At 41.2% G+C, this 27,725-nt stretch overlaps 1 protein-coding gene across 1 annotated transcript in view; it reads right to left on the bottom strand.

The window, feature by feature from the left end:
* LOC134437319 (tenascin-N-like) overlaps positions 1-27,725 on the bottom strand; it is a 49,252-nt gene that overhangs the window by 16,564 nt on the left and 4,963 nt on the right. Inside the window, exons 7-19 of the mRNA XM_063186810.1 lie at positions 26,519-26,788; positions 25,700-25,957; positions 25,205-25,474; positions 24,706-24,975; positions 16,111-16,380; positions 14,103-14,354; positions 13,646-13,918; positions 12,875-13,129; positions 12,403-12,597; positions 11,302-11,489; positions 9,787-9,936; positions 9,610-9,700; positions 9,448-9,495 (exon numbers count right to left, since the gene is read on the bottom strand). Coding sequence (XP_063042880.1) covers positions 9,448-9,495; positions 9,610-9,700; positions 9,787-9,936; positions 11,302-11,489; positions 12,403-12,597; positions 12,875-13,129; positions 13,646-13,918; positions 14,103-14,354; positions 16,111-16,380; positions 24,706-24,975; positions 25,205-25,474; positions 25,700-25,957; positions 26,519-26,788 — 2,790 coding nt within the window. The remainder of the gene's footprint in view (positions 1-9,447; positions 9,496-9,609; positions 9,701-9,786; positions 9,937-11,301; positions 11,490-12,402; positions 12,598-12,874; positions 13,130-13,645; positions 13,919-14,102; positions 14,355-16,110; positions 16,381-24,705; positions 24,976-25,204; positions 25,475-25,699; positions 25,958-26,518; positions 26,789-27,725) is intronic.

Genomic DNA, 27,725 nt, shown 5'->3' with positions numbered 1-27,725 from the left:
TATGCCAGAAGAACGTGTGCATGCTGAATTGAATAAGAGGTCAAGACTGGGCCAAAAATGTAATATTACGATATTCCGGTCCGATTTAAATGAAACTAACACCAAAATTTGGAGAATGTTATGCCCCACACTCTGAAGATGGCCAGAAAAAAAATAGTGGCGTAGGCGAAGGTTTGCGCTCTACCGAGTTCCCATTCTAGTTTCTAATGTGTTGGTCATGTGTTTATTCATTTTTGGAAAGGTAACGGCAGTCTTGCTGCCTGGCTGGCGCCCATCTCATAACTTAAAACTACAGTCGTTTGCACCACTACAATATCGACGAAATGTTTTAAAATGTACAACATCAATTTAAATGTAGGCCTAAGGGATAATGTATTGTCCACACATGACTATAAGAAAATATTTCCCTACGGGCAAAATAACACCCCCGACGCCGAAGGCGGAGTGCTGTTTTCTCTGAAGGGAAATGTATTTTCTAGTCATGTGTGGACAATACATTATCCCGCTTATCTCGCCTTTACCACCATTAGAAAGCATACATAGTTAACCATAGTTTATAGCGTGCGCAAAGAAAGATAGTTCGTGGAAAGCTCATAATTTAAAAAGGTTAACAAGCTAAACGGTTTGGCTACTTTCTAACTTGTTACAGCCACATTGCGCTTCAAACTGTTTGCAGGCTGCCTCGTTCACCGCGCGATATCTACTAAACTCGGGTTCATAACAGGATAATTTCTATCTAATCGGCGACAGTATTCCAGAATAAAGCATAGACAACCCAAACACTGATGTGCGCCCTGACCATCACCATTAGCCTATCGATCCTGATACAGGCAGAGCCTATCAAAGGGCGTTGAACACAATGGCTATGGACCTTTTCAGTAGCCTATGCTTGGGGAAGTAGGGCCTGCGTCTTGATTCACCGTTAGTGTTTGTATCAGCACGCCAAAAGTTACCTCACTAACGTTAATGATGTGCTTTGCTGAGTAACCTAGCCAAATATATCCAGATAATCGTGAATTATGCAAAATAAAGTCTGCCAACATGTATTGCCATTCTAGGAGCGATAAGGAGAATGCCGCACAGGCGCGGAGAAAGGGTTCCTTTGACACAGAGAATGCTGTGTGTGGCTGCGAGCATGCAGTGTTTAGTTTGCAGGTTTCAGGCAAATAATGGTGATCGATACTCCCTAGGTCCATAAGATTAACAGTAAAACAGGGACAATGACAAAAGGGATTAATTGCTTGAGGAAATCAAAAGGGACAGAACGAAGTTATGACAACAAATTGACGTGCACCATTATGCAAGGCTACATGTAGTTATGATGGGTTAACCGATCAGTCACCGTTGCATTAATAATATTTATGATAAAGATGACCTCAGCGCAGGATATCAGGAGGAAATCAAAAGGGACAGAGCGAAGTTATGACAACAAATTGACGTGCACCATTATGCAAGGCTACATGTAGTTATGATGGGTTAACCGATCAGTCACCGTTGCATTAATAATATTTATGATAAAGATGACTTCAGCGCAGGATATCAGAAATAAACAAGACAGCGCAGATGGCTTTTAATTTTTAATATGGCCACATTACGCGTCAATACGCCAATGCGTATTAGGCTATTTATCATGAAACCTCAAATCGGAAGTAGCCTTATCTTGTACCCAGCACTTTTCAAACCTTACTCAGGTTTATGATAATTGTCCGGGCCAGCACTTTTGAAATCAAACGGACGCCCTTGCCTGCATGACATGTCATTTGCATGATAAGAGCACGGACGATCATGGACATACGATGGTACACACAGCCACACACGCACACAACACGGTTCAGTTCAACGTTTATTGACCAGCAAGCGAGCAGCGCAGTACCAGCTGATTTGCTCTGGAATCTCGAAATGAAAACCGACTTTTCTTGGGAAAAGTGTTGCAAGAACATTGAACTAACTTATTTAGTAGGCCTATCAGTGGCGGAACAATTGCACATAGGGCCCCAGGGCAAGACACTTGTAGGGCCCTCCATACGGCCTGCCCTGGTCACAATAGGGCCCCCACTACCAACACAGGAGGGCCCTGGGCCCAGGGGCAAATGCCCTGCTTGCCCTCCCTATATCTCCGCCCCTGATGCCTATCATTGTGCCAAGCGTGTGTCGCAATATTGTGCTGGGGATATGTGTTGGGGAGGGCATTAACATTAAGCCTATGACAAAAATATTATGGGGAGGATTGAGGATAAATCTTACACGTTTCCTTATTAATGGAAAATTAATTCCATGCTTTAGAAAGTATTCAAGAACCTAAACAATATGTAATTGCTCCACAGTTCAAGGGTTAGGCTATTTATTCAGTGAGGTTGTGGATATTGACACCTTTCCTCCGCGATCGCGGATAGCCCCCACCTTTGCGCTTCTCATCTGGCTGTCACGATATGGAACAGGAAGAGAGCGTGCAGTTCAAGACAAGTGGTGTGACTGCAATTGTCAATACAGTAGCCTAAACAACTGTTAACTGTTCAGCGGTGTCTGTAGTCAAATTATCACAGCGGTGGTAGATGATTTTATGAAGACCTGGAGGACAAAAACCAACAGACACAATTGCTGAGTGTGTATGCAGTATTTGTAACGAATGATTCTCCTGCCAGGATAGCGTTGGACTACAGAATAACCCATTTACATGTTGAATGTTGAGAGGAGGCATTTTGAAAAGTCGAAGACCTATTCACGAGGATATCATAGCTACCTTTCCTTGTCAATGTCCCATGCACTACAAAATATTCAAGAACCTCATCTGCGATAGGCTAAACACAATTTATCCAACAAGCTTGTGGATAATATTGCCACATTTCCCCTCTCCTGCGGTAGCCAGTTGCCTTCTCAGAAGAAGCAATCTGAATCGGAAAGAGAGCGCACTGTTCAAGACCCGCGGCAAGACTGCAATTGTCATCTGGTTCGTGGTGTCAACCTTCAGCCAAAACGGTGACAGGCCCTTTTTTATAAGATAGACCTACCTTATTCGCAGCAGCCAAAATCAGTCAGACAATAAGTGCTTAACGAGTACGTGCAGGGTAGCGAATGCTCTTCTATCAGGGTTAAGTTTGCAATTGGAGAGGGGTGATTGAAGGGCTAAATTAAGTCCGAAATCAAAATGATAGAAACAATACGGTCGATTTATTTACAATACCCTACATGACAGAAAGAAAACGTGTAGGGGGTCAACTGAAAATAGCCATAAACTGAGGACTATAGGCAACGTCAAAGTAAAATACAAACACGAAATCAAACAAAGCTTTTTTTTAATGCGGTACACTTCAAGCTTCACAAAACCCACTGGTTAACAGCAGGTTTTACGCACACATTTCGAAGCGGTTAATCACAGATGCTGCTCTCTTCCTTGCTCTCCCAAACCCCAACGTACACTGGGTTTAATACACCCTGCAATACTGGCAAACTATTATTCAATTACCATTTCATTTGTTCATGCAAAGACCTTTACGCGGCGGAGAGAGAACGCGCTCCTGTGCAGTGTTAAGGTAGCGATTTAATCTCTCTCTCTCTCTCTCTCTCTCTCTCTCTTTTTACTGTAGCCATGGACTTAAAGGATTTATCCGGAGTTGGAACAAGTTTGCCTGATTTTTGCATGTTTGGGATGAAATACAGTCACTCTAGAGCAAAATCAAGGCAAAAGGATGCGTTTTGAGAAAGTTTGATAATATCACGTTAGCCTCGTTAGCCATATCAGCTATGCAATATGAAATATGCGGGCATCGTTTTTCGGCAGTTACACACATTTCAAAAACACAACATTTTAAAGTCTTGCACAGCTCAAAACAACGTCACACGTACCTCATAATATGTTGAGGGTATCCACACATAAACCGAAGTGTCCAAAGTCCTTCATGTATTCTTGAAAGGTCTGCAGAATGTGTTTTGTGAAGCTACTACCTTGAGAATATCTAAATTACGGTCAAGACAACTATTTGACACTAAAGTCCACCAAGTAGATTGCCGAGTGCGTCGCACCATCAGCTGTGGTTACTCGCTATGGAAATAATCATCAGCGACGCACTCGGCAATCTACTTGGTGGACTTTAGTGTCAAATAGTTGTCTTGACCGTAATTTAGATATTCTCAAGGTAGTAGCTTCACAAAACACATTCTGCAGACCTTTCAAGAATACATGAAGGACTTTGGACACTTCGGTTTATGTGTGGATACCCTCAACATATTACGAGGTAAGTGTGACGTTGTTTTGAGCTGTGCAAGACTTTAAAATGTTGTGTTTTTGAAATGTGTGTAACCGCCGAAAAACGATGCCCGCATCTTTCATATTGCATAGCTGATATGGCTAATGAGGCTAACGTGATATTATCAAACTTTCTCAAAACGCATCCTTTTGCCTTGATTTTGCTCTAGAGTGACTGTATTTCATCCCAAACATGCAAAAATCAGGCAAACTTGTTCCAACTCCGGATAAATCCTTTAACACAGGTGCATGGGTTCTGTAATGTTTTCAACACTGTTAGGACCTATATTGTTTTCTGGCTCATGCGCGAACTATTTGTTGTCATTCAGAATCAGAAACATCAAAGTGTCGGGAGACAGCTTTCTCTTGTTGCTGGTGCTTCGCATCTAAAAAGTTACCGGAAAGTCAGAAAACTCGCTGCATGACAATGTGCTCAATTGTCAATAGCCTACTTCTAGATGCACTATAGTCTATAGCCTAGACCGCTGCTCTGATTCAAAGCGAGCACAAGGGTCAATAGCCTACTTCTAGACGCATTAAACCGCACTGCTCTGATTCAAAGCGAGCAGGCTGTGCTTGGTCCCGCCTCTCTGCCCGCAGCTGGGAGTAAAGTAACGGCGTAAAAGTGAAAAAAAAGCTTCTCAAATATTGTCTAGATAATTGTCAAAAAATGTAAGGGCGTAAACGTAAATTGTCAAAAAATGTAACGACGTAAACGTAAAAAAACAACAACATAGGCCTACCAGTTAAAATGAGTAAGTACATTTTATTTATAGATTTACATGTTTAAATCAACAAAAAACAAAACTTAACAGCTGATTTACATATTTAAATAAACAAAACCCGTTAAAATGAGCATTAAAAAAGCTGATTTAGGCTACATTTCTAATATAGGCAGGCTGAAGAAAACCGTTAAAATGAGCATTAAAAAAGCTGATTTACATTTCTAATATAGGCAGGCTGAAGAAAACCCGTTAAAATGAGCATTAAAAAAGCTGATTTACATTTCTAATAAAGGCAGACTGAAGGGACGTTTAGTTGAAACCTAAGGATCTTTAGTTCAATTTTAAGGACCTTTCGTAGGCTTTTGCGGTAGACGGAACGTCCTCGACGAAAGATCCCCTGCCTTATACGAATGGTCCAATGTTTTGTTCCCTCTCAAGAATCCATTGGACGAAAAGACCCGTACCCGTAGAGTACACAACATAGTGAAAACAATTGTACTATACAGACTCTGTATGGAAGCATTTTTAAAACGATTGAAGTATGTGAGGTCCTTGCAATATACATGCGGTATAATCTCCACCCCCAGATGCCTTAACCCATTTTAGCCTGGAGCGACATGTACGCAGCATTTGGTACAATTGCAATTTTTTATTACAAATGTGGGTATGTTAGAGATCAATGAATACATTCTAATGCAAGATAAGGGTCCTAGCTTTTAAATGCAACTGATTTCATGTGCTTCGGAGGCTAAGATATTTAGGTTTTAAAAGGCAGAGGGCAACTTTTCCCGAAAAGGGCTTAGCCTAAAATGGGTTAATGTCGCATAAAGTGTAAGTCACTGACTCTTTAACACAGACTAAACAGTCACAGCAGTAAACAACAACAAAAAAAAAACATGAAAACAAACTGCGTATTTGGATTTGGATCTCTTGCCATTGTCATGTTGGGATGTTTGGCATGTTGGGATGTTTGAAGGCTTGTCATGTCTGGATTTATTGTTATGACTTGAGGCAACAGCCCTTGCTAAACAATTCAGAGACCAAACCTAAAAAAATAGATGAGTTCAAGATGTCAACAACATGTCATCAGATCTTCACTATCAATAATTCGCTGCACCTTAAGTGAAGCCTTCAGTTGGTGCTTTTCAAATTATTGGTTACACTTTCACATTCATGCTAATGACTTTGCAAAACATCCATCAAAATATCACTGGCAGTTAACCTGATTCTCACCGACGGTGCGTGTGTGTAGCTCTAGAGCCCCCTGGAGTGGAGCTACACACACTACCATCTGGTAGCGCTGCCATGCTCTTCTCGAGTAGAAAATAAACTGAGCATTTATTGCTTAAATATCAACAGCAGGTCGCATTGATGAGTCACAGGTGAGATTATAGACTATATTGACTCTTTAGAGAAGAACAGAAAACGTTTTTGGAGGAATTGAGTTGCAATAAATGCCCCATTTATTTTCTGACTCGAGAAGAGCATTTTCACGGCATTACTACCAGACGGTAGTTTGTGTATACACACCAGTGATGGGGAAGTAACTTTTTAAGTACTGTGTGCTCGTTACTAGTTACCTACTCAGTAAAGTAGTGCCTTACTTTACTTTGTTACCCCTGGTGGAAAGTAACTTTTTGCGTTAGTCGTTTGTCTCTAGATGTTTTGTTATAAATCCGACTGTGCACTAATTCAGTGGTTCTTAACCTTTTTTCCTTAAGGCACCCCCTTACCTGTGCCCAAGACAAGCTACGCACCCCCAACCCAAACTTCTACACGTATCTACGCACTAAAAGGATTTAAGTGATTCATTACAATGATTCTTGCTTCAGACATTAATCAATACCTTAATGACTTTTCATGGGGACCAGAACATGTTTTAATTTGGTTTTGATTTGGCCTAATTATAATGTTCCCTAGAAAATTTTGGTCACAACCTCAACACAAACAAAATTCCGCGCACCCCCTGAAATCTCTGGCGCACCCCCAGGGGGTGCCCGCACCCCAGGTTAAGAACCACTGCACTAACTGACATTGCGAGGCCGACTCTCTTCAAAACGCGGAGATATTCATATCAGCAAACATGCAGGTTATTCTGATCGACACATCTTTGAAACGGTGAGAGGGCACTCTTTCTAAGCTTGTTTGTTTGCCATAATTGAAAAAAAGCCCGCATTTTACCCAAGACGGGGAAATGAGCAATGCAACACAACAGACAACAGACATCCTGCAGCCCAGCCATTACAATTGGGTGACTATGTATGCAAGCTCCACAATAGCGCGAGCTCCGAAAAAGTTTCAAACCATACTTATCTCGAAATAGGAGCCCGGATATTGGTATTAATAAATGCACACACGGTTCATCACTGCTCCTCGTCTTCAAAACTAGTGAAACCGTGAGAAGGAGAGGTGTCACCTTTCTCTTCCTCCGAATAGATCTCTCTATGCGAGTATGTGTCTGAGAGAGAGGGGGTCAGTTATCTGTCCGATCGCAAAAGTAACGACCCTCCGCATTTAAAAAAGAATGGCGTTTCGTTACCAAATTTTCAGTAGTAACGTGTTACACTACTTTTATCCGAAAAAAGTAGTTACACTACTGTAACTTCCCTACTTGTAAAGCGTTACCCCCAACACTGACACACACGCACCGTCGGTGAAAACCAGGCTAACTGGCAGTAGCATGGGAGTAATGTTCAAGCACATATTACCAGTACACTAAAATAGATTTAACTCATTTTCTTGACAGGACGGTTCAGGACCATAACCAATTACCTATTTCTATAACATGTTAAATGATAACTTCAGTCAATTTCAACATGCAGTTGTAATGCCACGATCACACCGCCGGCGTTGAAAGAGCCACAACGCTGTTGACTCCTGCCTGGAAAGCACTGGTCGGGGGCGTTGAACAAGGGAAACGATTCAACCTGAAGCGTTCGGTAAGGAATCTCGACCAACCGAAGCTTGTGTTTAGAAAAATGTGAACATTCCATTGGCTGATGCCCTGCTGCCGCCGAGCTCATTACATATTTTTAGATGAAGTTGAACTTCTGCCGGCTTTTGACGCTTTCGACGCCCTCGCCTCTAGAAACGTTGCCGACGCGTTTGCCTCGTTTGCTGCCTGCTCTCCCATTCAAAGTCAATTACTTCCGCATCTTTCCACGCGTTCAACGTCCGCGGTGTGTCCGCACGGTAATGCTCACACTACCCTGGACTTGTCAGTACCTGAGTTTTTTTTTACCTCAAATTTTTATTTATTCCCAAAACATCCAAAAGGTTATGCAACATCAGCAGACAACTAGCAAACAGCGATACCTTTTGGGAAAATATTTGGAGTAGGCCTATGTTCATTTTTTTAAAAATGTAAACAAAAGCTGCCCCCATTAGAATAGCTCATATCTCGGAAAGGGCTGAGCCAAAAAATGCAGCATCACCGGGTACTGACAAGTCAAGGGTACATATTGAAATTGGCAGGAGTGTTCCTTTAAGTGTACGTATAATGTATACATATTCTTTAAAAGAAAAACAAAGACATGCAAAATTACTTACAATGACTTGAAAGACTGAAAGGATCCTGTATAAAAGAAAAAGCAGGTTATAAAAAATGATTTACAAACAGTTATTGAAAATGATAATAAAATAGAATTAACGCATGCAGTATGCACAAACGTATGAAGTCCCCGCCTGTCATAGATGCACTATGATCCATATTTACCGCACATCTTGGAAGTTTTCTTTTTAAATTTATGAACAGTAAATGAAAAATAAGAATAAATGCATACACACATGAAGGCCCTACCTGCTGCCATGGATGCACTTTGACCTGTATTGAGCACACATCTTGGGAACTGAAGAATGAGTGAAAATTAGTTTATTATGTAAAAATAGAGCCTGACAGCTACAGACACATTTATAAATACATGAAATGTATTGAATAGACCTTCTAAACTAGTTTTGCAAACTAGTTTTTCACACAGGTCTACATACAGTACAGTTGCTTTTACTCACATTCTCAGAGAGCCACTTAATGACTTGGTCAATTGCTTCGTAATTCCTTTGACACTTCAGAAAGCCTTGATCTTCATGGAACAAGCAGTGCACCACCAGGAGCTTGTCCCTCTTAGGATACCCACTGCCCTCCTGGGGCACGTGATCCAGATCGAAGGTGTGGTGCATCACCACCAAGATGGCGGCTTTGCGGTCTGGAATTAAACAGAACTGCAAGTTATTTATCATTTTGAAAAGAAGTAGAAAACGGCTAAATCTGCAGTCGTTAAATACACATAATACCCAATTTTAGACAAAAATATATTTAAGTATTCAACTACAGCACACAGGACAAGGTCCTGATAACACCCCCCCCCCCCCCCCCCAAGAAAAGGTTTGGTAACTACTTATGTAGAGTAACTCCATGGCAAGTACTGAAATAAGTTATCTGTGTATTTACTTATGTACTTGTTCAAAATATTAATGTCTAACCTGGGATTTTTTTGCAGGCTCTTTCAATGTCCAGCTTAACAGAAGACACTATGGGGCAGAACACCAGAAAGAAGTCACACTGCTTCTCGGAGCGAATTTCAATTAGTGATGTTTTTTCCTTGATAGACGCTTGAATTTCTTCATGAATATTCAAGGTGTTACCCGACAAAACAGTGGTATACGTGACCTTTCCTCTTCCACTTGAAGAAGTGTCGATTGAACGCGTTGACACTTCAGCGCTTGAACTTTGGGTCTGTTAAATAGGAAAGATTATACTTAGATCAGCTCAGAAAAATAAAACGCAGAGTTCTACATTCTGCATAATATTAGATACTCTACCTGAGTAGATGATTGTTGCATAGAACTTCGAGAGACTGCCTGTGTTCCACCCTCAGCTCCAGTTGAGTGATATGAAGTGCTGTGTCCATGAGCAGTAGGCCTCGTCATGCTCATGCTGTGTTGAGTACCGACCTTTCTAGGAGGAACAGACTGCAACAGAAATCTTATTGCAATTAGTGTGTCAGGGAAAGGACATCAGGTTACCAAGAAGGTTGTTAAGTGCTTTACATGTACAACAGGCCCGTCACTAGGTTTGAGAGGCAGGGGTGGCTTAGCCCTAGAGGACATTTTTTTAGTGCACCTGCTAACGTTTTGTTTATGAATTAATTATTTTAAGAGCAAAGAAATCCCACACACTGTCCATTCCTCCAACAAACTTTAATACGTTTTGGTCACGCAACCTTCTACAGGTAAACCTGAAGAAGGTCAGATGACCGAAACGTTGTATTAAAGTTTGTTGGTGGAATGGACAGTGTGCAGGATTTCTTTACACTTGAATGAAAGCCCCACTGGGATAATATCCTACGCACCTACCCAACTACAGAGGTGTGCAAAAGCGCTTTCTTGAACAATTAATTGAAGAGCACTATACCGATTTTCAAACAGTAGTTACAGTGGATTTTTTAAATAAGTAAGCTAAACAGAACATTTAAAAATGTTTCAACTGATGAATATTATCTATGGAAGTTAAAATGATTAGATTACTATGCCGAGAGCAGAATTTACACAAGGACTAAAAATTGTAGGCTACTGTCACTTTAAGGAGTTACTAACCGCACATCTCCAGGAGGAGCAGTGGTCAGGAAGCGATTCATTGTAACAGGTTCCTTACTTGGAAAAATCTGCATCCCCGGCAGATATTAGGTCATTTTTACTCCATTAGTAGCTATTTTAATTAGTTCATGTGTGTTTTCAAACTGTTAAGACAAATATTAAAGCTCAACTATCATTTCAAGACGTTGTGAAATGGATTTATTACACGGGTATTGTGAGTGAAAACTGCTACTTTGGGTCGGAGATTTTATCCGTGTAAGTAAAAACACTTTTCTGGAGGTGTCAGTCACAAAGCACAATCCTCTACCTGTTTCCCCCCCCTTGCATAACATATTGCTGTGCACCCTGCTTTTATTGCTGTGCAGTAGGATATAGTTATTAAACAATAACTAAGCAAATAGGAACTTGTATTTAGATTAACTTGCCTTCTTGGTGGTTCGTATTCAGTGCTTTACTGCTTTTGTTTTTGGAAAAATGTAAAAAACAAAAAAACAAAAGGAGCTAAGAACGTCCCTGATGTACAGTACATAGACAAGTGACATCGAGTGATCCATTTTTGTGATGCTTACAATAAATGGGATACAGGTAGCACATATAAATAGTGTGCATTAACCAAAGAATCATTAGCTTGCTTGCTGTGGGTGTTGATTGTTTATGATATGACTGAGAGGCAGGTTGTAAATTTAAATGCTGCGCATAAACCAAAAGTATAAATAGCTTGCGTGTTGTGCTTTGACTGACCCGTGCCATCACCAGCATTTTACGCTTCGCCTCTAGATTCTTCTGGGATTTCAGTATGCCTTTGTCCTCATGGAACAAGACGTCGACCACTGTGATGTTTCTGCCCTTCGCAAATCTACTGGTGTCCGGTATCACGTAATCAGGATCGAAGGTGTGGTGCATTACCACCAGAAGAGTAGGTTTAGTGTCTGCAAAAGTGACAAAAAACAAAATAAGGTGGTTTCTTATTGATGGAGAATGCAGATGCTGTTGTGGGACGATGGAGAAGACAGAAGAGGCTTGAATGGTTTCAAATGGAGTTGGTGATGTTTAGATCAGGTTTGCAGCTGCGTGAAGCCATGGTGGAGAAAAGGTAGCAAGGAGCTTTAAGGTAGCTTGTAATGAAATACTCTAAAGGCATAAAAGATGCAGGCTCATCTCATCTCAGCCTATTTGATACAACAGTTATGGGCTCTTCACATGAGCAGAGGGCCTCTGACAGCTTTGGCTGGGCCCGGGACAACATACATACAATGTAATGAGGTCCCAATTCTGCGGCCCCTCTTTCCCTAGGCCCGGGACAAGTGACCACTTTGCCCCCGTCAGCTTCCCTGCATGTACAGTATACAAAGTAAACACAACAGAAAAAGGGGCATAGAAAGTCAGGCAATAAAACGACTAGAGATGCACCGAATCCAAGATCCGGTTCCGGATCCGGCAGGATAACAGGCGGCAGGATAATAGGGGTTTTCACAGGGTTCGAGTCCGGCAGAATCTTAAGCAGTAGATCCGGTATCCGGTAGGATGCTAAAAATCAGGATCTGGTGTATCTCTAGTTTTTACGTAGCCTAGGCTTTTCAGTCTGTCTTTCACAACTCCAATCGCTGCATGGAGTGAAAGCCCTTTGGAAGCAGCCATTGCAGGCAGTAAGCTAATGAGTCTAAAAAATAGTTTGATCCAACATAATAAGAAGGGGTAGGCTATAAAAAGGTAACGTAATACAAAGGAGTAGCCTATGTGTTTCAACCCTTTCGTAGGATCCGGTATCCGGTTCCGGATCCGGCAGGATCTTAAGCAGTGGATCTGGTATCCGGTGCGTCTCTAAGAACAACAGATCTTTACCTGCTATTTCTTTGAGTGCAGCTTCCATGTCTGTTCCCACACGAGAGACAATCACACAGAAAGCAAGGATGAAGTCTGCATCATTGGGATTTTCAGCTGTTGTGAAACCTTGGCTGACCAAATAACGTTCCAATTCAAAATGGTTGTTCTGGGTGTTGCCAATCACTTGGGTGGTGAATGTAATTCTTGGAATTTCTAAATGAAGAGGCAGATTACAAGGTTTTAGGGAATTGAAATGGCTGTACCGTTCCCCATCCCTTTGTTGATAAGCACCTCTTCAGTAAGTATACCATTCAGCACGCATATCATTACATCAATTGAAGGAGCAGCGCCTAACAGTCTTCCAACCGTCATCCTCCATAATAGCAAAAGATTGCCAATACCACACATCTGATGTAACCAAGACAAACGCTTTTCTTAGAAGATCTGCTGTTGACGTACATCATCACATATTTTTCATGAGAGTTCTCACCAGTTGTCACTTTCACAGTCACAGCTTCACTCCGCTGATCTTTCAGGACAATCCAGACTCGAACAGTGTATGTGGTGGCTGGCTCCAGGTTTGGTATGTCTATGTTGCATGCAACTGAAGGCATTTCTTGACAGCCTTCTATTTGGACTTTGTAAGAATGATGTATACCATCCAGTTCACGTACTGGAGGCCATTTAATCATAGCTGATGTTGTTGTCACTGAAACCACAGTTGGCTTCTCTGGGCGTGGGACAGCTGTGAGGGAAAATAACATGAAATGAGCCTTGCATATAAATTATACCTCACATTATATGGAGTTCAACAGTCTTTTTCATGAACATTTACATACCCTATTTACATACCCCATCCCTAATCTGTCAGTAAAGAAATGTTTTACCAACAGAAAAAAACAAGCAAAATAGAAAAACTGTGGCCAGACCAAACCCACCCCTAAGCCTAAAACTAATCCTAAAAAACATGACAAAACTGTCAACTATTCCTCTACTACTCCTGGCCTAGCTCTTTTTGGCTTCTGAGACTGCATCAAGCTAATATTGTAAGCACGACCTCAATTTTAATTGGCAAGAGTTAATTTGCAGCCCAACTCTTGTGTCATCAACGTTAATACGATGCCTCATCTGCAGACATGTTGGACCATATGACAAGCGCAATGTCCAATATGCATGCTCCATACTAAAACAGGCAGAACCTGAATACTACCAGGTTCTCTACATTCCACAACCACAACATTGCACAACCAATGGTACTCACCTGTATGGAACTTAATGGGAACAGGATCACTATACCGCCCATTAAGGTTAGTACAGATGCTGGCGTTGTATAAAGTGCCTGGCTGCAGGTTTGAGATTTCCATGTTAGACGACTCTGTGTCACTCAGTACAGTGCCGTCAACTTTCACTATGAAACTGTGTGGAATCTTTTGGAAATACTTCATGCTCATGAGTTCATGTGGTGACGTCCATTTTATCTTGGCAGATGTTGCTGTCCTAGAGTCCACCTTGGGGTCCTCCGGTTGTGGCACGACTGTCACAAAAACATACTTAATATCACTGATATGAAATATCGTTTCTAATATATGATATATAATAATATTTTCTAGTGCTAGTAAGTTTACCACAATGTAACACAGCGCATATATACAGAAACAACCAATCCTTACACATGTATAGTTATTGAATTACGGTATACACAGTAGGATGACACTCACGTGTATGGATTTCAACTGGAACAGGTTGACTCTTCCGGCCATTAAGAACAGTGCATATTTTGCCTGTATAGTCAGAGCCTGGCTTCAGATTTTGGACATGGTGGTAGTCACATGACACTCTAAAATGTTCACTTTGTATGCTGAGTAGAAAATAGGGCTCAAGATCTAGCAGTCCATCTGTCGATCTCCACTTTATCATAGCAGATGTTGTGGTCACTGATTCCACTCCAACACTCTCTGGGCTTGGAACAACTGTCAAGGGTAAAAGGCTTTTATGAACAACAATGACACACCATTCTGAACACTCTCCTTGCGTGAACAGCAACTCTTGCTACAAACCCCAACTCCATAGAAGTTGGGACACAAGGTTAATTGTGAATAATAACAAAATACTGCCATTTTCAAAACGTCTGATTCTTACATTAGATGGAGAACGGCACAAAGAAAACATATCAGCCCTCAAAACTGACAAAAGTTATTGTTTTGGGGGATATTCATGAATATATAAAAACAACACGTCTCAAAAGAGTTGGGACAGTGACAATGAAAGGCAGCCAATCTCGAAGGAGACTAAAAACAAAACAAAAGACAACTCATCACAGTTAATTACGTACATTAACCGATGAGATGATTTGATATAAAAAAAACAGTGTCAATTCCTAATCTGGACATGATTTCACCATCTTAAAGGGGTATGTCACTATTTTGGGGCTTAATACAGTTAAAAGCGTTGGCTGGGGTTTATAAAGGTGGTAAAGTGTCTTATTTTTCATGTAAGCGTGGTCTTGCTTTAAGACACGTTAAAAGAGAGAGCGTGACGCTAAGCTAGTGAAAGTCAATGCATCCGTGTAGCATGTAGCATACTACAGTGATCCATTAAATACATAAGCACTGTATTCAACTCTACAGATGAGTGAGAAAAGTTAACCAATGTACTACTGCACCCCCATGCCATCATAGAGGCTGACTTTTGAAGTTAGCACTAACACAAGTTGGATTTTCACTGTAGCACAGGATTATTATTTTTTAAAATTGACTTCTGCAACTTCTGCTGACTTCTGTAAGCAAAGGACAGTTTCCCATGTCTTCTGGGTCTATTTCAAGTGAGCTCGGGTGCATAGGAGAATGTTAAACCCCTCTATCATTTGCACACATGAAGCATTCTTAATATGGTCAATTTTCAATAGCTGTAATTCTTGGAGTGCTAGAGTGAGACTACAGCCAATATATATTTCATGATGTCATGAACCTATACAATGATTTTAATGACAAAAATATGTCTTATATACACTCAATCATGGTAAATCAAAGGGAATTCAAAAATGTATGTAATAACTATGGTAATTATTCCTACAATTCATTTTGAAATGTTCTTCTTTGTTGTTTTATCTTATTTGGATGTTTATTACATTTCACTGATCCCCGTCCCAACTTATTTGAGACGTGTTGCAGTTATCAAATTAGAAATGAGTACATATGTCCCCCAAAACCATATATTTTCTCGGTTTTAACACTTAATATGTTGTCTTTTCACTATTCTCCATATAATGAATGGATTGAATGTTTTGAAAATGATAGCATTTTGATTTTATTCACAATTTACCAAATGTCCCAACTTCACCAGAGTTGGGGTTTGTAGATACAGAACAGCACAGACACAGTGCGATGTACAGTAATATTGCCTGGATGAGGAAACCTTCAAGAGTTAAATAGATCAAAAAGTTACTCTACTCTATTCTACTCTACACAACAGAAGTCACTCAAGACCAACAATCCAACAATTTACCAGTGCCAAACTTTTTTATGCTGACCACTAGTCTGGTGCCAAAGAAATGCTGATGATATGCTTTATGTCCAACTTTTGTCTAATATTTGTTTATATTAATATATAATGCTCAGATTTAAATTACGACCCGACTCCCATGCCTCCAGCATTGCTACACAACATATCAAACAACAAATCAAAATTCTCAAACCTTTCTCAGCGTCATTTAACATTATTACTAACCTGTTATGATGGACTTAACTGCTGGTTGTCCTTTTCGCCCATCCTGAAGTATAGTAAAGATGGACACAGGATGTTCAGTGCCTGGTGTCAGGCCTGTGATGACTGCACTGCATGACCGTGTGGAGATGGTCTGGGGCTCAGCCCCTTTGCTGTGGTAGGAGACCAGGAAACTGTGCGGAATCCCATCCATCTCACTGGGCATGCTCCAACTCACACTGGCAGATGTTGCAGTCAGTGACCCCACCTCCAGCTTCACAGGGATGGGGATGCCTAGAAAACATTGGACAATTACACTTGAACCATTGCTTATAGTACTGAAATTACTAGTTTTCTCCAGGCTTAGAACAACTGATAGAATGCAATGCTATATTAATTGGGCACAAGCCCTTGCAGTCAATCTGGCGATCTCCACTTTATAATAGCAGATGTTGTGGTCACTGATTCTATTCTTAGCCTCTCTGGGCTTGGAACAGCTGTTCAGAGTACAAGGCTTTTATTAACTAAAATATTATAAAGTTGGACACTTTGCTCCACTGAACGGCCATGGATGGTGGTGGTGGTGTATTTAATACTTGGCTGCAGGCTTTTGATGGGGCATAAATTTGTGGGTATATCAGTAGCATCAAGAGTACAATGCTATTATGAACTACAATGTCATAACATTTTGAACATTCTCCTTGTATGAACAGCAACTCTTGCTAGATACATACAGCACATACAGCAATGAGCTGGCTCCTGCATGGCAGCCCATCTTCCAACAATCACTGGACACACACACTGTCCCCACTGCTTGGAAAACATCACATGTGATCCCACTTCCAAAGAAAACATGTCCAAAGGAGTGCAGTGATTTCCGCCCTGTGGCCCTGGCCCCTGACGTCCATCCTGATGAAATCACTGGAACGAATCATTTGCCTCTTACTCTCCAGGTTAGTGCAGAGCAAATTAGACCAATACCAGTTTGCCTACAAGTGTGGCCGCAATACTGAGGATGCTGTTGCTACACTGACACAGAGTATGTTAAAACATTTGGACTCAAACCATAACAAACCATATGCCAGAGCACTGTTCATTGACTACTCCTCTGCATTCAATACCATCAGACCAGACTTACTTCTCTCAAAAATATGGCAGTTAGACATAAATCCGTATCTCATCCATTGGTACCACTCATTCCTAACCTGTTGCAGCAGCTGGTTAGAATCAACAACACACTCTCCCCTGTGGTCTCAACAAGCAGTGGAGCCTTGCAAGGATGTGTGAGCTCTCCTCTGCTCTTCACGATCTACACCAACGACTGTACCATCAATACCCCTGACCAGTATCTCATCAAATTCTCAGATGATGCTGTACTGGTGGCGATGATGACAAAGAGGATGGAGCCAGACCTCTACTTCGAGAGCGTCAGGAGAGTGGTCCAATGGGGTCAGCAGAATCCCCTCACTTTGTTCAACACACACCAGCTCTAGTCATAATCCAAAACAAACCCATAACACAGTCAGCATCATTCAAATACCTTGAAGTGTACGTGGACAGTGTTTTTTCCTTGGCACAGCATTTAGATTTTATTTGCAGCAAAATTCAGCAGAGAATACACTTTCTGAGAGGACTGAGACCCTTTGGGGCCAGTAAGAAGATTTTACACCAATTCTACACTTCCACCATCCAAAGTGTTCTATAGTATGGAGGGGTAGTCTGGTTCTGCGGCCTCTCAGTCTGCTGAACATTTGCTCCAAACTGGTAGGCCACACCCTGGAGGGACATTTCTTGGAAAGTTGCAAGGAACATATTCTCAGAATGGCGGACAAGATTGCTCTGGACCCTTTGCATGTGCTACACCAGGAATATGAGCTCCTTCCTTCTGGAAGACGTTTCAGAATGCCCCACTGTCAAAAAAATTAAATACAAACACTCTTTTCTCCCTCATTCTATAGCGTTGCTTAATAAAAGGGGAGAACAGTAGACAATTTATTTTCATTCTTCTTATATATCTAGAGGCCTCTAGTGACCAGAAATTGAATTGCGGGGACTCCACAAAAAGAAGGCAGAAAGACGGTGAATCCCATTACACCCCTTAGCCCTACACCTTTCCCCTTTGCCTCCGTTTTGCGCGTCCATATGTAGGGGTAGTGGCATCCCAATTCACGTTCATGGGTAGGGGTACGGAGAAGGGCTTTCTACCCCTCCGCGCGGAGATTTTCCAACACCAGACTCCACGACGGAGGGCTATGTCAGGTTTCCCTGAATGCATTGCAAATTCATTTAAAAATTGTCGGCAAGCCGGGGTACCCACAACAGCACACAAGCTTAAGTTTTTTCGCCGCAATTGACGGTTTTAAAGTGGTAGTAATTATTCCATTGTACTAAGTTTAACATTGTCCTAATGTGTGATGGCCCTTTTCTCTGTGAAACTGTGTCACTATTGCATTGCTTTCTACATATTCAACACACTTAAAACGTGATAGTACTCAACACTAATCCTCTGCTTTACGTTTTTTTTTTTTTTTTGCGATGATGTTGCTAATGCGGCCCGCTTGAGGTCTACATGGGTTGTATGCGGCCCCCGGACCAAAATGAGTTTGACACCCCTGGTTTAACCCTAGACTAACGTAACATGAAACCAGATTCAGTGGACAATATTTAGCCTAGGCTATTAGTAATGACTTGTTGTAGGCAATGGAAAGGGTGACTGATCTGAAACTACCTCTTTCAAATCTTAAAACAATGCAGGAATCAAGGCCACACACACACACGTGCCCTCAACAACACTAATCGCCCGACATACCAACACCTACCCCTCTTCAGGTGAGACTGGTTTCCATGGCTCCAATTTGCCATCTGAGGGAAATTCGGCACCTCTTTCATGCTGTTTTAGTGACTCTAACTCTTAAACAGAAAGTCCAACCACGGTGACCAGTCCAGTTTTCAACAAGTCTAAAACATTCTAGGGTAGCGTCTTCATTTTGCCGTGCATTGCGGCGGTGAAAAAAACGCAGATATCTCCCCAAGCCCTGTATCTAATTTATACGGATTGTACAACGTCTAACAGGATAATCCATTCTTTTTTCTGGCAGTGGTTTTACTTGCCGTCTTTCATACAGGGAATTGATAGCCTATATCTTTAGGCTATGTTTTAGCTGTTTCGCCTACTCTAGCTTAGGAGAAGACGTGCGTCAAAGTTAATCAGCAAGTGAAATATATTTCTATAACTATAAAAAAATGTTGCGAATGTAGCAATGGGGATTATATCCACAACTTTATACATTTGCAAATCGCAATTTAGGCTATTAAATAATAATAAAAAAACTTTTCCAGACATAATTTCTGCATGTTGGCTATTAAATTGCATGTTGGTTATTAAATAATTAACCAACAGAGCTGATTTATGTCTTATAATAACAAATGTACAATAATAATAAAAAGCTGGCCTAAATGGCAGCTCAAGTGGCCTAAACGGCACCTCCAGTGGCCTAACCACTACCTCTGGTGGCCTAAACGACGGCAAGCTGGCCTAGACGACTCTTGCCTATGCGAAAAAGGCCTAAACCACCCCTAACCGTCATGTAATATTGCCTGGATAAGGAAACCCTCACGAGTTAAATGCACAACATAAGCCACTGAAGGCCATCTGTAAGCAAAACCAGCAATCCAACAATTTACCTGTGGCAAACTTTTTACGCAACCTTGCCTTGCTGACCATTTGTCTAGTGCCATAGAATTATTATTCGGCCCATGACCTCAGCATTGCTGCACAACATATCAAACAAATTCAAGCCTTTCCCAGCGTCATGTACACTCGCCTCCAAAAGAGTTGACGCCTATCCATCTGTTTGGAATAACAGCTAATAACCTGACTTTCAATTAATCACTTGGCTTCAGAAGTCACTCATATGAAGCTACAACCCTCCCGAATGAAAATGTATGTACAAAAATAAATTTCATGCACCAACGAAAGATTGACCCTTTATTGAACACAGACAGGGCAGATTTTCACAAGACAGAAGTTTTGTCGCCTATCGAACATAATGTGAAAATGAGCAGATAAGTCACTTCAAAACACTTCAAATACGCAGATTGGGTGTCATACTTAATCACTGAATCACTCTCACCTCTCCAGAAAATCAACTTTGGCCTTAGGTGTATGTTTAGGGTCATTGTAATCATGGAAAGCAACACAATGAAAATCAATGGAGTTCAATGAGAGAATGGCTACGTGTACATGATGTTTTTAAGTCCGATTTAATAAATGCGATTTAAATAGATCGGATTAAGAGTTATTTTGCGATGTGTATATACATGGAACTTTCACTTAAATGCGATTAAACGTCTGGGGAAAATAAAGCATTGCGATTGGACTGAGGACGCACGTGCTGAGCGAGCCATTAAGGCACGGGGGCGTGGTCCAATGCCACCGAGATGCAGGTCATCTTCCCCACGAAAATCGTTGCCTCAGGCGGACTGAAATCACAACATTTCCCCCTTTCTCCCTGGATCATTTAGACATTTATAGTCGCTTAGGGACTTTAAATTAAGCAAAACTTTCATGTGAAAATCAACAGGAAGTGCCGCCATGTTTTTCTCACTGGCAAAGAGCACGGTCTCTTGGCGCCATCATGTGGTCAACGAGCATGCGTGGAACGACTGGATTTATTGTAATTCCGAATAAAAGGTTACATGACAGAGGAACGTGTTTAATCGGATTTAAAAGAGGATTAAACCACCCACTTTAATCGGACTTAAGTTTAAATCGGAATAAACTTAAATCCTGTTCGGTAAGTGTTTACATGATATTTTTAGAGTGGAATTAAGTTTTAATCAGATTTAAAGCGATGGTTCGGAGTAGAATCACCCTAATGCCATTTGAACCGTGACACCCATCCACCTTTACACCCGAAGTGTTTTCTGCCGCAGACTTACATCAACAGAGTTGCCGTGTTATTCGATGTTTATTCCGGTTAGCTTGACTCAAGCGCATATGGATACTGGGCACCGTCTCCAAACTTTCCCCACAAAAATAACATGTCATTACACCAAACTTCTGCAGTAGCACAAATATGGTCTGTACTCACGAAACGAAGCATTTGGAAGTTTGGAAATAGTCCAGGAGTTTAGTATTATCAACACAAGCTGAATAGCTTCTCTGCTGCTAAAGCTGTGCCAACGTTACTTCCGTCATATGAGACAAGCCCGTAAAAGTCTTCAACAAACTTCCAGACGAGAGTGTTAAAAAAGTTTTCACTGAATTGTGATTAAGACTTATATTTTCAAGGCAATACTTAAAAGATATTTCAAATCTTACCTACTATCAATTAGACAAGGATTTTCGTTATCAATACTGATGCTGAATTCACTTTTCATTGTGCATATTATGAGCTTCGTTGAGGACTCTTACATGCTTGTCTTAGATGACGGAAGTAACGTTGGCGCAGCTTTAGCAGCAGAGAAGCTATTCGGCTTGTGTTGATAATAATAAACTCCTGGACTATTTCCAAACTTCCAAATGCTTCGTTTCGTGAGTACAGACCATATTTGTGCTACTGCAGAAGTTTGGTGTCATGACATGTTATTTTTGTGGGGAAAGTTTGGAGACGGTGCCCAGTATCCATATGCGCTTGAGTCAAGCTAACCGGAATAAACATCGAATAACACGGCAACTCTGTTGATGTAAGCCTGCGGCAGAAAACACTTCGGGTGTAAAGGTGGATGGGTGTCACGGTTCAAATGGCATTAGGGTGATTCTACTCCGAACCATCGCTTTAAAGTGAGTTAAATCGGACTTAAGTGTCTCATGTAAACGCATAGATGGTGACATATTCGCTATTCGTAGAGGAATACATGTTTAACTTCATGACTTAATCAATGATAAAAGCCCTCAAACACCTGCAGCATGCATGCAGCTCCTCATAAGAGCTGTATCTGTACCATGTTTCAATTTATGCACCATTTCTCTTTTTTCATATTCTTCATCTCCAACACCATATAGTTTTGATGCTATCAGTTCTAAAATGGTTGATCTTGGGATCTTGACTTCAGAGTATGAGTCCCATTAGCCTTCATTTTTGTCAGAATTAGGCCTGACATACTCTTGGCTGGCTTTTTTGAGACAGGACAGTGGGAGAGACTTCTTTGGTGAAAGTCAAACATGGGAGGGATACAGCTCTTATGTGGAGCTGCATGCATGCTGCTGGTGTGTGAGGGCTTTTATCATTGATTACATCATGAAGTTAAAAATGTATTGCTCTACGAATAGCGAATATGTCACCATCTCTCATTGAACTCCATTGATTTTCATTGTGTTGCTTTCCATGATTACAATGACCCTAAACATACACCTAAGGCCAAAGTTGATTTTCTGGAGAGATGTGAGTCAATCAGTGATTACAGGGTTTCTGCACATTTTGGATCACCAAATATAAGACTTTTTAAGACAAATATAAGACCTCTGATGATAAAATATAAGACCACCGCTCGGGGTGAGGCATTGCAATATTGCTAATGTTACATTGCTATAATGAAATGTAGGCCTAGTACATAATTATATATAATAAACAATATTATATGACTACTGCTTTTATAGTGTAGCCTAGGGTAAACACAGTGTAAGCAGTAGCAAGGTGTAACTGATCTGTAGGTCTTCAGACACCATGCATGCATATGGTCAGTTGATTGACAACTGGCATTTAATTGAGGGTCCCACGCATGTTTTGACGGCCTATGGAGAAATCAGATGAATGTTCATCAAATGCCTTTAAATGTAGGCCTACACATTAAAAATGGCTCAACAATTCATCATTTCTGATGGATAAATAGTTGAATGCACTTTGCTATTAGGAGAGAGGACACCTGGTGTCAAAAGGGTTAAATGTACGACTACTCTGAGTGACTGCCGTTTCTCCTCCTCCAGCTCGCTTTATCAGAGACGGGTAGCAGAAGCAAGCGTTCTACTTTGAGCTTAGCCTGTCTGTAGTTTGTTGTTCTCTAGATGGCAGCAAGAAACAGCGCACAACTTGGAAGCGATTTCCAGCATGTCCATAACAAGCATTTAGCGCGTTTACCGTTGCCCATCTGTTTACCAATTTGGACATTACGCACCTCGCCAGATCATTGGCTTCGTACATATTCTGTTACTCATCCGATTTCGTATTGCCTCGCGCTCCCTTCCTCATGCTGTAATCATGTTAACGAAATCATTTTGCATTTGACAGAGTCATCAAATAGCCTGCTGTCACGTATCTAGAGGCGATTTTGAAAGTGTAGGCTATTGTATGAAGGAACAATGATTGTCATAATGGGTCATAATGGATTTTATGAAGTGAACCCTTTACATTTAGCTAACGCTTTTACCCAAACACGAGGGCATGGTTAACATGCTTACGATAGACAACATTTAAAACTTACCCTCAACGACTAAATGATTATGCGTCCTCCCGACACAGTTAACATCAAGCTTCATATTCCGACGTTGCTTTGGATAGCTAACTGTTTTATTTCTTGTCCTCAAGCCACATTACACTGAACTTGCATCTATCTACCCATCTCGATTCATGTTCATATTTTGTTGACCACTTTTTCGACTGTTTCTACTAGAACATGCAAGTAGGCTAGACGCTGCGCCCACAGGTCTGCGGCTGCCCCCGCTGTGTGGCCAGCGGGCTGCGCTGCGCCACAAACACAGATCAGTTTCATCTACTTTTCCGCATCTTGATGAGGGACGTATGCCGGTTAAATAACGTTTATAGCGTCAAAAAAATAGACTTTTTTCTGACACTCAAGCTACCCAGATGAAATATAAGACCTCCCACGTAAATATAATACCACACTTCCAAAAATTGGCGAAATATAAGGCTTTATAAGACCTTAAAAACCAAATATTAAAAGTAAGACTTTTTAAGACTTTTTAAGGATCCGCAGAGACCCTGGATTAAGTATGACACCCGATCTGTGTATTTGAAGTGTTTTGAAGTGACTTATCTGCTCATTTTCACATTATGTTCGATAGGCGACAAAACTTTTGTCTTGTCAAAATCTGCCCTGTCTGTATTCATTAAAGGGTCAATCTTTCTTTGGTGCATGAAATTTATTTTTGTACATACATTTTCATTCGAGAGGGTTGTAACTTTCATATGAGTGACTTCTGAAGCCAAGTGATTAATTGAAAGTCAGGTTATTAGCTGTTATTCCAAACAGATGGATAGGCGACAACTCTTTTGGAGGCGAGTGTATAGGGTAACTTCAGCCAATTTCAACCCTTCTAATGCTCACACTACCCTGGACTTGTCAGTACCTGAGATTTTTTTTCCTTCAGGCTTTTCCAAGATCCTCGTCATTGTAATGGGGGCAGGTGCTTGTTTACATTTCAAAACATCTTGATTTATGCCCAAAAACATCCAAAAAGTTTAGCAACATCAGCCGACAACTAGCAAATTTTGGGAAAATATTTGGAGTAGGCCCATGTTTTTTTTAAATGTAAATAAACAGCTCCTCCCATTAGAATAGCTCATATCTCGGAACTTGTCGTACTGACAAGTCAAGGGCAGCGTAAGCAATACAACAGCATATTGAAATTGACAGGAGTGCTCCTTTAACATTACTAACCTGTTTCAACTGATATAACTGCTGGTTGTCCTTTTCGCCCATCCTGAAGTGAAGTTAAGATGGACACAGCATGTTCAGTGTCTGGTGTCAGGCCTGTGATGACTACACTGCAGGACTCTGTGGTGATGGTCTGGGGCTCAGCCCCTTTGCTGTGGTAGGAGACCAGGAAACTGTGTGGAATCTCATCCATCTCACTGGGCATGCTCCAACTCAGACTGGCAGATGTTGCAGTGACAGACCCCACATTTAGGTTCTCAGGGATAGGGATGCCTAAAGCATTGACATGCAGCAATTTTGAATTCACACCATTCAATACATCATAAGCAGGGGTATATAGTATTTGTGACAATACGATCACTGAAACTATTGTTATATATTTAGAACAGTGATTCTCAAAGTGTGGTCCGGGGACCACTGCTGGTCCGCCATGGGATTGAGAATCGAACCTAACCTTTACATTATATCAATCCCACACTGTATATCAAGGCGGCTAACATACCAAGATTGATGGAGGTTGAAGCAGGTTCACTATTTCCGGCACCCTCACACACAATTGAGACTGAGACCTTGTACTGGATGCCTGGTTTCAGGTCTGTGATAACCTTGCTGCATGCATCTGTGGTGATGTCCTTTGGCTCAACCCCTTCACTGTGGTATGAGATCAGGAAACTGTGTGGAGTCTGATCCATCACACTGGATACAGACCACCTGACACGAGCTGATGTTGGAGTCAATGAGTCAAGTACCAGTTTCTCTGGGGCTGGAATAGCTGTAGGATACAGTGGCATTGAACAATGTTGTGTATCATTATCAGAGGTCATGTGATTTTTTTTTTCATTTTTCATAATCAAAAGTGTGTTTCATGACAACATGCATAAATATTTTACTGTGACATAACTGAGATTTTACTTTTGCATTACTGAGATTATACCAAAATAGCAAAGTACATCTAAAAATAAGGGTACTAAGCTGAAATGTTTACAAATGTTCTTACATGTACAGGTGGTGTTCAAAACATACTTGCTCTGACCATCATTTAACGCAGTGGACACACCAACACTGTATTTGGTTCCTGGTAATAATCCTCTAAAGCAGTGCTCCAGAGAGTCTGTGAAGATGGAGGTTTCACATTCCTCATTCCTGTTGAGGGTTAACTGGTATGACACCTCATCCAGTCCATCTGGCTTCATCCACTTCACAGACAACGATGTAATGTCGCTTTCAATGACCACATGTTTGGGGACAGAAATCTCTGAAATAAGAACATGGAATATTACGTGGACAGTTGCTTACCAATGTAAATTCTTTCATGTTAAAGGGGAACTACAGTTTTTTGCACATTAAGGCCATCATGACAAGATATTCCAATGATTAAGTGCAGATAATAACACAATACCTGTTTGTATAGTTGACTCAACACAAGGGCTCACTCTGTCTTCATCGCAGACAGTAGCTACAGTAAACACATACATTTCTCCCGGTGCAAGGCTTTGAGCTTGAAACTTATTGGTTGATACTTTGCGAGATCTCATCGCCCCAGCCCCCTACCATGTGACTTTGTATCTGTAAGGTCCTGCCAGTCCTTCAGGAGGTTCCCAGCATACAGTCACAGCATCAGACTGAACAGAGGTGAACTGAATCCTCCCAGGGGGAGGAATACCTGTTGATGATTAATAAACTTAGCTACACAAACGGCAAGTCAGAATAAACATTATAAATCCACACCATGATGGAGCACTTTCTACAGCAATGTAATTAAAATGTTGTGAATCTGCTGAGCCAAAGTAAATATTGCTGAGTACAAGTTCCTAACCTGTTGAGATGGAAGTAACTGCTGGTTGACTTTGTGCCCCATCTTGAAGTGTAATAAAGATAGACACAGCGTGTTCAGTATCTGGTGTCAGGCCTGTGATCACTACACTGCATGACTCTGTGGTGATGGTCTGAGGCTCCGCCCCTTTGCTGTGGTAGGAGACCAGGAAACTGTGTGGAATCTCATCCATCTCACTGGGTATGCTCCAACTCAGACTTGCAGATGTTGCAGTCACTGATCCCACCTCTAGATTCTCAGGGATAGGGATGCCTAAAAAGTATGGATTGTAGAGAACTTTTATTAATCTCAAAGGAAATTCAGGAACTGTTAAGAACTGTTGTGAAATTGAAAAAAATACGATATGGACTATAAGCGTATGTCCAGTATTGAGCTAGCCTAGTAAACTAGCCCCAGCGGCCAAAATTATTTTTGCTTGAGAGGTGGTCTAGCCTCGGACAATGCCCCATGCCCTGAAACTGGCAGACTAATCACAACGCAGGAGATTTGTTTTGAATCTTTGGATGCGAAGCGGACAGGTTTTGAGAGAGTGATCATTGATTGGGGCCAGACAAAATATTCACATTTAATCTAACATTTAGTCTGGCTTGCCAGGCTACTATTGAGCACATTTAGCCCCTTGTGTGCGTGAAACCACCCTAGACATTTATTTTTATGCTTTAACGTGGGTTTTCATAACAAGTGTTGTAGGTGAAAATAAGGTGTTTTTAGTGTTTTATTCCACATTTTGAAAATCCCATTTGTTTTATTTTATTTACAAAATGTCAAATAAAATGTGACAGAAGACAGTAGCCTAGTAAACTAGCCCCAGCGGCCAAAATTATTTTTGCTTGCGAGTTGGTCTAGCCTCAGACAATAGGCTCGTTTGTGACGACCAACAATGCATCAAACTGGCAAAGTGTGAAAGCCCACTGCCTAGCAAAAATCTTACTGCGTCGTCACGAACGAGCCTAATGCCCCATGCCCTGAAACTGGCAGACCAATGACAAAGCAGGAGATTTGTTTCGAATCTTTGGATGCAAAGCGGACAGGGTTTTGGGGGAGTGACGACAAAGCGTTGGCCAATTGGCACAGACACAGTTTGAAAAACAATGGGCTGTTTCCATCAACAATCCTCCAATGTGTCATTGATTGGGGCCAGACAAAATATTCACATTTAATCTAACATTTAGTCTGGCTTGCCAGGCTA

Source organism: Engraulis encrasicolus, chromosome 21 (genome assembly GCF_034702125.1).
Source record: "Engraulis encrasicolus isolate BLACKSEA-1 chromosome 21, IST_EnEncr_1.0, whole genome shotgun sequence".
NCBI classification, from domain to species: domain Eukaryota; kingdom Metazoa; phylum Chordata; class Actinopteri; order Clupeiformes; family Engraulidae; genus Engraulis; species Engraulis encrasicolus.
This window is presented reverse-complemented; position numbering and strand designations above follow the sequence as displayed.